General features: G+C 34.3%; 2 protein-coding genes across 2 annotated transcripts; one reads left to right on the forward strand and one right to left on the reverse strand.

Moving 5' to 3' along the window:
* The first annotated feature begins 738 nt into the window (after positions 1-738).
* On the forward strand, positions 739-2,940 carry LOC113729398 (uncharacterized). Its single transcript, XM_027253698.2, has 3 exons — positions 739-971; positions 1,598-1,621; positions 2,342-2,940. The coding sequence occupies exons 1-3, from the start codon at positions 758-760 to the stop codon at positions 2,638-2,640; spliced, it is 537 nt and encodes a 178-aa protein (XP_027109499.2). The 5' UTR covers positions 739-757; the 3' UTR covers positions 2,641-2,940.
* Positions 2,941-4,056: 1,116 nt separating this feature from the next.
* On the reverse strand, positions 4,057-10,005 carry LOC113732777 (glutathione synthetase, chloroplastic-like). Its single transcript, XM_072080786.1, has 12 exons — positions 9,519-10,005; positions 8,936-9,105; positions 8,697-8,772; positions 8,078-8,208; positions 6,454-6,576; positions 6,280-6,365; positions 6,052-6,127; positions 5,892-5,961; positions 5,409-5,530; positions 4,744-4,883; positions 4,469-4,661; positions 4,057-4,383 (listed from the first exon to the last, which is right to left on the reverse strand). Exons 1-12 carry the CDS (start codon positions 9,921-9,923, stop codon positions 4,260-4,262), a joined length of 1,716 nt encoding a protein of 571 aa, XP_071936887.1. The 5' UTR covers positions 9,924-10,005; the 3' UTR covers positions 4,057-4,259.
* Between the last annotated feature and the right edge of the window lie 3,072 nt (positions 10,006-13,077).

Consider the following 13,077-nt stretch of genomic DNA (forward strand, 5'->3'; position numbering starts at 1 on the left):
AGTTCTTATTTTGTTTGTTTGTTTGTTTCAATTAAACGTTAATATAAACGTTTTATAAATAGTGTTAATATAAACGTGTATAATAATTTATACTTAATATATTTACCTTATATTGCAGTTTCATTTTGAAATAGGTCAATAAAGTTACAAAAACTTGAAAATAAGAACTACGGAAATGTGTTTTCTTTTTAAAGTTTGGCGGTACCAATTGATATTATTATAAAATTGAGGGGAGGTTTCTGAAATTCTCCCTTACAATTATGTGCAAACAAACCACTTAGTTTCTTGACGTGGCATATATGTGATGTTTGTGCACATGTAGAAGTCTTCTCCAGTAACAAAACTATCTTATTCCAGTCCTCGTCCCAGTCAATAACTTCTCCTTTTAATCCCCTCCTCAACGCCGATTTGCTGTTAGTTTTAGACCTGATTCGTACAAAACAAACCCTGCATTCGTACAAAACAAACCATAAGATTTCTCATTTCCTTGTTTGGTGACCAAGCTTAAAACTTACGCAGGCAGTTGATATAATATTAGTTTTAGTGTATTATTATAAGCCTTGGTGCAATGGTTGAGTTTGAGTTGAAGTGGAAGTTTTGATCATTCAGGTATTGAAGTGGATTTTTAATTTAAACAATGGGTCGTTGTCCATTTTGTGATTACTTATAGGCTTTTGTGTTTTTTTTGGGTCCCTTTTGTCTACAAGTTTAAAGATTTGATTACTCTCTTATCTGCTTGTTTTTGCAGAGGATATTTATGGCACACCCGTCAAACCACAGAGTGAGAAATGGCGGATTTTTGAGATTCTTATCGATTCTTGTTGGCTTGATATTGGTTGTTTACGTCTGGAGACCGTCTCCATCTTCTTCTGGACGGTCTCATAAGCCTAAGAAGAAGTTTAAGGCTTTGGTTTCGTGTCCTGAATGTTCTTGTGACTGCCCACAATCGGATTCATTCACCCTGCCTTCAGGTTAGTTTTCTGATTTTGCTTCTGCTTGAATGAATTTGGGGATTGACTAGTTGATCGCCTTTGTTCTTTCCTGTTTTCTCTAATGTTCATTAGTTAAATATGTCAAAATGTATTCTCTGCATTGGTGCATATTGAGAATTGATTGTTATTTGAAATATGTTTCGTTTTTACTCGTCACTATTTGGATGTGAAATCACTGCGGCTGTTGGCTGTATTCTTTGTTTCGTAGCAAGATTAGAATGCCAAGTTTCGGGTGAATAAATTGCCATTTTTACCGGCAAAGAGAACCTGAGAATAGGATTAATAGGTTTCGTAACCAGTGGGCTTATCTTGAGTGAGAGGATGCCAAGATAATGTTGGTGAAGGCAGTAAACTGAGAATGATAAGTCAGATCCATGTTGGGGATTGCACTGACTTCTCCTAGGGAAGCTTCATGATCTATGTTGAAGTTTTGAAGTGAAAGGCTTCCTCTTTGTAATATTTAGTTGTCTTGCTGTAATAACTTTAGTATTGAACTGCTGTGATCCTTCTTTAATTGAATATTTGCAGCTCCTTCTTTTGGTTCCTCTATGCATTCTTATCTGTCCATAATGACTTCTCATGTTCTTTTGTTTCATCAATTGCAGGTATATTTAACGTGTCATCATCAGGTATGTTGAACCTTCCTCTTTGCTTATCTTTATGCTTCTTTCCCCTCATTTGGCAACTGAGTTTTTTTGGGTGTTTGTCTGAAATTTTACTGTAGAAGTTGTCGAAAAAAATTTTGTAGTTAGTAAATTTTTGGATATTTTGAAGTGTATAATTTAAAAACTTTGAGAAATTTTTTAAAATTACTAATAGTTAAAGTTATTAAAACACTTGTAGCAGACAAACTTGACCAAAAACTTGCTTGCCAAACAAGGGGATTAAAATTTTCTTGGTGCTCTAGCTATAAGAAACTCAAAAATCCTTGATGAGGTTATACATCTTCCTGTTTTTCTTGAAGAACAAAAATCCTTTATACTTGAGTCTCAATAGAAAAGAAGCAAACTGTAAATTGATATGACAGAAGAAGAATCTGAGAAGCGCAATTTGTCATTATTTTCTGAATCACATTATAACAATTTCTGGAAAGACAGGCCTGTTATATCTCCATGTCTTTACAAAAATAGAACTAACCGGTAGTGGTAGTAGCAACCAAATATTGACTGTCATGCCTCTCTCTCTCTCTGCAATCTCCATTGCAGAGATACAGGCAATGCTGTAGCTTAGACCATAGTTGCATTGAAATGCAATATGATTGGAATCAACTTACGGGTTTTTTTAGTCTCTAACAGTAACAACTCAAACTTTTTTTTCCCGAACTAACCACTGGTTTGTTTTGATTGCAGGTTGTACTAGTGAAGATCCAGAGATGAATGAGGAATTGAAGAAGGATACCATAACTTTACTTTCAGAGGAGATTAGCTTACAGCAAAATGTAACACGGGATATCTTGGACCATGCTTTGGAATTAACAATGGATGCAAAGCAAATGGCATCTTTTCACCGAAGAGAAGCACAGAAGTGCTATGTACGTGTGGATACATGCGAGACTGCACGGGAAAGGGCTGAAGCAGCATTACTGAAGGAGAGCAAATTGACTCTGCTGTGGGAGGAACGAGCTCGGAACTTTGGGTGGAGAGATTAGAAGACAGTATAGTTACAATCAACTCATTAGAGCATTTTTTTTTTTGACTTACATTAGAAATTCAATTGATACGTTTATGCACCATTGCTTGTTAGAGAAACCTGTGAATATAGCTCAGTTCTTTCACATTTTAGGATTTGATGTCCAGTGAACTTGAGAGTTATACTGCTGCTAGAACGTAATATTCATTAGCATATTCCTAGGTGCCTCCTGCTCTCTTTTCGTTGGGCATAGTAACGAATTTCATTCAGGGCAGTATGGATTTTTTTTTTTTAAATTGTAGATGGATTGTTTGGCTGAGTCTTTTGTTGCCTGCTCTATCGATGATAATCTGTCGGAAAGAAAGTGAAAGAAGGTAAAAGTAGGCTTCTGATTATAAGAGATTACTTGCGGACTATTCAACTGTGGTCCTTTATTATTCCTGCAATGCACATATGGGTGCCAACGTGTCTGGTTTGGATCTGGGTCCGACCCAGATCCAAATTCTGATACCCAGACCTGTGTACCTGTATCCGTTTACTCTAACAAAAAAAATGGATCGAATACGAAATATAAGATTTTGACCCGTATCCGATTTGGACTCGAACAATATATTAATAATTATAAAATATAAATATTTTTAAACACACTCTTTTACCAAATTAACAATTTAGTAATGATTTTGTAGATTAATTTGTGATTAATTTTAGATTGACTTTTGCGAGTTATTTGTGATTTAGCTTTATAATTTGATCTGTTTAAGTTTGGAGTAAATTTATGATTGGTTTTGGTTTTAATTTTGAAATGTTTAAATTTGAATCTTTTTTTTTCGAGTGAAACCAACCCTGACTCGAGATCCATCGGATTCGATTTCGAAACTCTAAGGTCAAGACTCATCAAATATATGACTTGGGTCTGAATCTACTACATAAAAGCGGGTTCGGATCCAAAATTTTCAATTCCGACCCGTTGACACCCCTAGATGCACCATTCAACAGATGTATTTTGTAATCATATTACTGCACGTTTAACATTTCAACCGCCCACCATCATGCAGAACACTACTCAAGTGTCAAAAATTTTTTAATCTTTACGAGTGTAATAGTAGTATCATTAACAATTAAAAAACTTGACACATAGGCAAAACTTGACATTGCATAAAAATTTTCAATATCTTCTCATAGTTCTCTAAAAAGGGCCAAAAAATTTATAAATGCTTCACACACACACACACACACACAAAAACAAAATGATTCCAATTGTCACCATCCACAATTTTAAAGAAAAAAGGTAAACAAGTTAGTATCCATCATACCAGATTTCCCCCCTTTTCAGAGATGAAGAAAAGGTTAGAATCTTCACTGAAAAGTAAGGGACTTTTGTCTCAAACAATCAGAGAGAAAGTGTGACACGCAGAAAGCAAGATGGCCATAAAGCTAAACAGAATCTTCATCTTTCTCCTTGCCTTCATGTTTGAGTTAAATCAACGAAAGCAATACACCAGAACATGCTAGTACAATATTAAATCACTGGCAGCTGAAGTATACCAAGATCTCTCTAGAGGGTCGGACTTTATTAGATCGCAACTATACATGTTTGGTAAGTGAAGTTACGATACGAAAAATTGGGAAGATCATAAATCAAACCAAATATATGCTATCCAAAACTGCAAAACCGGCTGCAACCCCACCCTCATTTGAGGAAGAGACCTTTGTGCGCATCAAGTAACCGCAGTTGTCATTCATAATCACCTTTGTTTTGTTCCTGCACGTTGAAGCCGAAAAAGCTGGTCAATAAGGAGGGGCTTGAGAATGAGCACCTACAATTCTGATTGGTGTACAGAAATTACCTCAAATAAGCGCCATAAACCCCAAGTTCTGATATGGTTTGATCTCTATGAGAAACACCATCTCGCATAAGAATGGCTGGAGAAACAGCAGGGAAAATTCTTTGCATAAGGATGTAGGCTGCATCTTCTTGGTTACCTGTCACGTGCAACCTCAGTAGGGTCTCCTTCACATCGTCACCGTAGATGTTGTTTCCTGAAACGAAATTGATTCACAGTTAATAACACAAATCACTGTACTAGAGCTAAGGGTAGTGATAATAGTTAGAAAAAGAGACCTCCTCCTTCTCTTTGTGGTTTCATCACATATAATCCAGGTCTCTCAATTGCATCCTTGATAATTTGCAAGTCATTTAGACTCCACAGCCCAGCAAAGCATCTCCTTAGTTTGGAAATGTCATCTTTATTCTCGAGAAACCTGTTTAGAACCAAGAAATAGTTTGAACTCAGTTGGTAGAAGAGAGAAATAGACTGTCTGTGTAAGAGTGCAAAGAATAATACTGAGTCCTCCGAGGCTTGACTCACTAAATAATACGGTTCATCACATTCCATATCATTCCATGTTCTTAGAGAGGTTAGATAGTGCTTTTTTCTGAATTAAATTTAGAAGTGATTTAATTTCTCAATGAAATTTAAGGTTACATATTAGCTAAACATGAAAATGCCTCTTTTCATGTGACGATGACCAAGAGGCGCTGAAGGGGTTTCCACTTTCTGGTTTACCACAAGAACGACTTGTGATGTCAAAGGTGATACCAGAAGTTTACATTCACCTCCACCAGAAAGAATGTTAAGAGCAAAGTAAAGATCTCCAAAAATAACTGTATCTCTCATTTGTCTTATTGCAGTGTTTTCCCAGTAAATTGCTCTCAAGCAACTATTAACCAAATTACTGACCCCATCTTACAGCAACATGACTTATTTGAGAAGGTTTTAGTCTTACCTTTCAAGCACACCTGGCTTTGCAAGTTCTTGTTGGATTTTCTTTGTTCCTGCCAGATGATAGGCAATAGAAGGGCACTTGATTGCAGAAGATTGCTCCATCAGTAGCCTAGCTCTCCATTCCTATCATAAGATGTACCGAAAATAAATCAATAACATGAACAAGCTAGATACATAAAATAAGACTTCTCAACGAGAATAAGCAATACAATGATACGAGCCGCGACCTCAAGTTCGTAAGATGAAGTGTTTTAAAAAAATAAATAAACACCAAGTTGGATGCAGAATCAAGTAACACGTGATAACCACATCAAATACAGCAAATATATATATATATATCTGTGTGTGTGTGTGTGTGTGTGTGTCCCCTTAACAACCAAACATTTTTCACATTTGGACCAATGTATATTGAGATAAGCAACAGTCGACGAAAACTCATAGGGTAAAAATATCAGCAGCACAAGCATGAAGCATCTGTACTCACAAACTCTGAAGGATAATCAGTCGGTGCATACCCAGCTCTGAAATAGACGACTGCAACCGCTTCACCTCCTCTGCAATGTCCAAGAATTTGACTTTTTCAGACAAGAGCCACAAGTTGATGTAACACTGATAATTGTACTTTTGTTCCTTAAGATACATACACAAGAAGTGTTCCATCTGCCTGAAGCTCTCCTGTTGCATCGATTTCTGCTAAACTCTTCCTAATAGTTGTTATTTGATATGTGTCAACAAGTTATGGAAACGCATTCTAGGGTAACATATCAATATTCAGCTATAACAACTTGCATCTATGGATTTTAGGGCAAAGTACCAACTAGAAGTAAAATAGATCTGAAAATAACCTTGTCGTAAATGATAGAATAGAAAAGGATATTGTTCCTTGAGTACTGCACATAGCCAATGTTGGTCATACATGTTGCGTTCTTCAGGTTGAACCACAACCATAATTACAGCCCTGTACAGAACTTTTAAGTTAGTCGCAGATTGTATGACCCAACAATAGCAGCTTGAGAACAATAACAATAAATTTATTAGAACCAAACCTTGGGTTATTATATTCAGTCCAAGCTTTGGCTAAAGCTTCAGCAAATCCATTTACAGCATTATTTCTGGGAACCCTTTCAGGATCTAGTAACAGGTGTTCTCTAAATTGAAGAAGTAACAATCTGCGCACAGAAAGAAGGATGAAAGAATCTCAATCTGGACTGCTAAATTAGCACACAAAGTTTTGTTTTCTTCATAATTATTTTTATCCCTTAATCATCTGTATCTCTGGACAGACTTTTTCTTTTCACTTAATTTCTCATGAATACACACACATTGTGTGACAATACAAGCCAGCTAGAACATAGGCTCATTTTAGGTATAACCCCCAAATCAAGAGTATTCAGCTAAATATTCAAGCAAAGACCTTCTTCTCCTTTATTAGACTACTATAACCAAACATCAAAGTAATGAGGGCTTCCACCCCCAAATGATTTATATGTGAACGAGGTTTCCTCATCTAATTAGTCAATTGTTGTACTCAATGTCCCCCAGGTACACCCTTTTTGCATGTCCTTTAGCAAATGCCAAAGTTTAAATAAGTAATGACCATCGTAACACCTCATGCATTTTCTCTAATAGAAATAGAATACAAGAAGATGATTATGAGCTGGTTATTTCATTAATAATCATATTAGAAAAATATGCATCCCAGCCAACAATTTGATAAATGTCACTTATGCATAAAAATCTTCGTTGCTGTAGCCTTAGAACATTGCAAGAAGACAGCAATTGTCAAACGAATAAAAATGAGTCAAGTTTGAATTGTTATAAAACTTTGGGTGGAGTGAAGGTTCCTTTCATTATAAAACTGAACTTGATCACATTTTGACATTCACTAAATCACGTGAGATTTTCATCAGCAAATGTACTAGAAGATTTCCTTTGTCAGTGCTAAAAAGTTAGTGAAACCAATTGCAAATAAACATCCTACAACTGAAAATTAAAGCTATTTCAGTTCCTTTGACAATAGAGGATAAGCAAATAGAAAGACATACAAAGCACTCCATTGATGTGCTTTCAACTAATCAAAAATGTAAGGGTAAAAAACAAAAAAACCCCCTGTGATAAACCTAATACACAGAAAAGTCCTCCATGGTTTCAAAATATACAACACGACCCCTCATGCTTTGAACTAAATTGTAAAGGTGATGGAATCCGTTAAACTTAACGGAAATGAACAAAATGACCAAAATGCCCTGATATAATAAAGCAAAAGACAACTCAAAAAAATCATTTGTTTTATTCTCTAAATAGAGAGAATTGAGGGTTAAGGGGTAGAATAGGTATATTTGATAAAAATTAGGTATAAAAATTTTTTTTTAGGTTCCAATAAGTCATTTCCGTTAAATTTAACGGATTCCGTCACCTTTACAATTTAGTTCAAAGTATGAGGTGTCGTGTTGTATATTTTGAAACCATAAGGGGCTTTTTTGTGTATTAGGCTTATCACAGGGGGCTTTTTTGTTTTTTACCCAAAATGTAAATACCCAAAACCTTCAGTGTAAACAATTGCAGTGGCATTTGATGAGCAATTTTGAAATGCAAGAATCATTAAAATCCAGAATAACATAAACACAGAGAGAGAGATGGAGAAGGCAAGAACAAGTAACAATTGATAACCTGTGAAGCTCACTGACAAGACAACTCAGCCCGGGAAAAGATGATGAAATTGTGTTAAGCTCTATCTGAAGAAGTAATTTGGTTTGTTCATCTAACATGTAATCTGAGCGATGCAATCCCAAGCGTATGTCCTGAAGAGCAGTTTCAGTAAAAGCTAGTAAAGATGCTAACACCACAAAACAAAATATAGGAAATCTACTTTTCTTTATCATTTTGCATTGGTTAGTTTACAAATATCAGTTCCACTGAGATGAAATGAAGTATACAGGTAACCAAAGAACTATATTCAAAAAGTATTCCCTGCCCCTTCAATGGCAGATAAGATAATAAAATTGCACAAGGGCACAACTCAGAACAGGTAAATTTGATCACATGAAAACCCCCTCTTCCCCCTTTCCCTGTAATAAATCTGCACCCACAACCATAGATTAACATCAAGTGGAGAACTAAAGGATTTGAAACAAGGTGACCACTAAAATGTGGATCCCAAGTTAAGCATCACAAAGCTATATTAATGAGTAGCAGCAAAAATCAGAGAGAACCAACCAGCATAACAAGAGGAAGTGAAACATCAATTTCATGCAAAGGAATCTAAGTCAAATGCTATAATCAGAAGCACCTCTTTCTTATTGATCTCTAACATCTTGGAATGAATGTCCAAGAGTCTGGATGTAAATGTATCTACTTTCTTTGTCCTGCATTATTGAAACAGAAGAGGATAATTAGTTTGACAAACACACACACAGACACAGAAAGGAAATGTAAAGCAAAGATGACCAACTAGAAATACAGGAAACTAACAGCCTAAACAGCTACTTGTAACAGATACATAAGAATGTTGTGAGCGGAGGAGATTACCTAGATAGCGACTCCTGCAAAAAATTTCCATCCAAACTCACACGATCAACTAGTTCATTAAAAATAGGAGCTACTTCACAAGCTTGTTTCCAATGACTTTCAGGGAATGACATAGGCAACAAGGCAATTGGGGCATGAACCATTCCTACACCAGGCACTTTTCCTGATCTCTGCATTCATTAAAATACTACCAAACATCAAAATGTAGAACCAAATGCATCCAATTCCAAGACTGTCCGTTGTATTCATCCTCCCCAGCAGCAACAAAGCAAATAAGTGCTATCCAATGGATAACTTTCTCGCACATAAATAACTAAGTATAAGGATTGGATATCAACTTAAAAGACATCTTAAACAGAAACGTTCATTCAGAATGCATAATTTTAAATATCACATTAGTCAAATGCAGACATAAATAATAAACAATTAGAACAATCTAAAAGCTATAAGAAAAGAAAATTAGTAAACCATAAAGAAAACAACCCTTGTTCATTTGCAATCTCATTTTGTTGATCAGAATAATATGAAGAAACTAAAGCTACAATAATGCCCAAAATAAAACAAGAATCTTTTCAACAATGACCTGTGAATTTCTGTCACCAACAACAAGGCCATGAAGTGAACTCCAGACAAGAGCATCATAAGCAATCTTTTGAACCAATTCTTGGTCAATACTATGAGGATCAAAACTGGGTTTTTGTAGAAAATCATTTCCTTTTTGGGTCTCCATCTGTTCAACAACTCTGCCACACCTCAGAAAGAAAGGAGCTGAAGATGGTGCTTTACCAATGGTTTTTTGGGCTAGTTTCCTGATATGGGTTTGCAAGAATTTAGAGGTGGGCTTAAAAAGAAGATGATTTGAATGTGATTTGTCAGAGCAAGTGCAAGTAGTTTTCGAGTTGGATGTAGTGGGGCAGTAGGAGAAGGAGCAAGTGGAACTGCGAAAAGAGAGGGAGAGGGAGCTGCAAGAGGAATATCCAACACCCATTTAGGCCTTTTTAGTAAAAGCAAGAATCCATGATGAGACCCTTATCATTAATTTGTTAGTATATTTGGCAGCCCGCAGCCGCACCGTAGAATATGCAGAAGAATTTGGTTATGAATTTGGCTCTGCCGCAAACCTTACCTCAGCAGCATCTTGAATTCAGCTTGTACTTTTTAAAGGGAAAATACTTGTTCTTGATAGACGGCTCAATTGATTTCTTTCCCCTAATGGCAATTTTGATTTTATTTTTTTTTGGAGTTAGCTAATTTAGATAGTAATACCTTTTTTTTTTCTTGTCTTTTGGTTTTTGAATGAAACTTGCTTAATGATATTGGAAAAGAATTATATGCAAAAAAAAGAAACTTTTTTTTAAAAAAACTTTAATTACAAATTTTTGGATGACTTTTTTTTTCATTTTTAATCACGTTTTTACTTGTGTTATATCATCAAAAAGTTCTGTAGTGAGTTTGAATTCATTTGGATTGTTATTTTTTGAAATATTTGTAGAAAAATGTATTCTAGCAGTTTGACATCTATGAGTAAAGTAATTGAAAAATGTACTTACGAAAAAGCAAAAACTTTTTGTAAAAATTTTTTTTCTCAAATAATATTCAACGAGAAAGGACTCATATTTCAACTTCCAAATTCTTTATTACTTACATAGCATTCTCTTTTCCTAGACCGGATCAACTCGAAAGCTCTCTATAATTATTTTTTTCTGATCCACTTCTCATCTTCTTTTTTTTTGTGAAACATTTACTTTTCCAATATGATTATATAGTTTGCTTATACTCTTGCATAGGAATTTTAAAAATTATTTGTAGACAAAAAAAAATCAATCTCACTTATACTCTTGTATTTAGAAAATAGACTGACAAATGCCTTTAGAAACGAATATGAATGTCCAAAAATATTTCGTTTTGAAATAAATATATTTTTCACGGTTTTCATATGGAGTGACATTAATACTAATTGCAAAAGGGTCATATTGGTTTCTTGGCTAAGTTTTACTTCGATAAGAAAAGCGAAGAAGAGATTTTTTTTCCTTTTTTTTTTTAAAAAAAAAAGATGAAGAGATTTATAATACAAGAAGGCTATCTAGTCTCCTTTTCTTTATTTTTTTTTTTACTGATATCCCTATTATTACAATTAACTAGGAATGTAAATTATCCCACTTAACAAACATTAGACTTTAAAAGCGTTAGAAAAGTACATTATAATTTGTATCACATATCTTTTTCTAATTTTAAATTTTTTTCTCAATGCCCCAATAAAATTACTTGACTTGGAAACTTGATTTTGAGACCTTTCACTTCAATACTATTTAATTAAATTCATATTATGCACAGTACAGACTTTTTGAAATTGACTAAAAACTTGATTTTGAGACCTTTTACTTCAACACTGTTTCCCTATGTTCATAATATGGACAATATGGCAGCAGTTTATGAACTGATTCCTACATTTACCATGCTGTATAAAACGAAGGACTGATTTAATTTCAATGATGTAACACATCTCACTTGACTTATGTGCTACGCAATTTATCTTTTAAATTAGAAGCCACCTTCAGAATTGACCTCAGAGGCTTTGATTCTTGACCTCCATCTTCCCTTGAAGGCAACCTTTCCAGTGATGTTCTCTTGTTGTTGATGGGGTATATCTGTTGGCACAAAAAATCACACGTACAACGAAAGCACTTTTTAATACATATAAAAATATGTGGAAAGAGGGAAAGAAATAAACTCACAATCAAACCTCAAAAATTTTATGAGCAAAATGTGTCAAATGTCACTAAATTATACCATTGTGCTAATCTAAATCACTAAACTATTTTTTTTAGTTGAAAATGTCACTGAACTAATCAAATTGTATGTTTTGCTTCATTCCGTCTAATTTGACAATCAAAACAAACAGAATGAATATCATGATACTTGAAGGTAGGAATAACAATTGGGATGGGTGCCCTGCGGGGGACTAATAGGGGGGGGGGAGGGGAATTTTTCCCCCCATTAAGAAACAAGGTTGGGGGTGGGAGAGTATACCTCCACCCCACCACCTGTTAAAAAATATATATATATAATATTTAATTTAATTAGTTATAAATTTACAATAATGATATTATCAGTTATAAGTATTATATAATGTATATTAGCATATGTAATATAATTGATATTATCAATTATACTAATAATTATACATGTCTACTAATAGAAATTATTAATTAGTTATACTAAATTTACTAATATATTTACGCTAAATTCCTAATTATACTTAACACAATAACATTTTTTTCTAAAAAAAAACACAATAATGACTTAGTGATTGTATTTATTTCAAAAGTAAAAACTCGATTACTTTAGTTGTATTTATTTCATCATGTTGGATTGTATTCAAATAGTTTTTGTTTGATTATTTTTATGGGTTTCAATTGTAAAATTATAATGGATAATGACTTGGTGATGTGTTGATATTTTATTACTTAATTATTTGCTAAAATTTGATTACAATAAAATTATGTGACAAATTTTTATTAACCGTGCAAGAGAAGCAGGGCGGCTGGGGGGGGGGAGGGAAGTAGTGGGTAGTAGGGTGGGGGGCATGGAAGGGGTCCCCTGCTCCAAACTCGACCCGTTGTCATTCCTACTTGCAAGCTTAGTTTGTAGGGCAAATTTGTCAATTTATCTTTTTGGTTGATGTTTGTCTTCGCTCCTTAAACATTATAGATAATAGTCAGACTCTATTCTCCTTTTTCACTATAAAATCCTTGTGAATTTGTGCCCAAATCTAAAATGAGTTTCTCCTTGCTGTCTCTCATATCACCATTGTTGTTTCTGGCATGATCTTTTCGCCTTTCAAGAAAAGTAAGAGAATTTTTTCAAGTTTTCTCTTGGTCATTTTTACAAATAGGTATTGGGCATTACATAAAATGAAACGTTTTATTCAAACTTGTTTCTTGCTTTCCCAAAATTGCAACCAATAAAAAATCAGTCAAATAAAAGAAAAAAAATCATATCTCACCATTCTTTTGTGGGCTAAATGACAAAGATTTGTAACCGTTGTCTTTTGAATTGGCATGACCTTTTCAAAAAAAGTAAGAGGATTTTTTTAAATTTTTTCTTTGTCATTTTTACAAATAGGTTTTGGGCATTACATA

Source organism: Coffea arabica, chromosome 2e (assembly GCF_036785885.1).
Source record: "Coffea arabica cultivar ET-39 chromosome 2e, Coffea Arabica ET-39 HiFi, whole genome shotgun sequence".
NCBI lineage: Eukaryota > Viridiplantae > Streptophyta > Magnoliopsida > Gentianales > Rubiaceae > Coffea > Coffea arabica.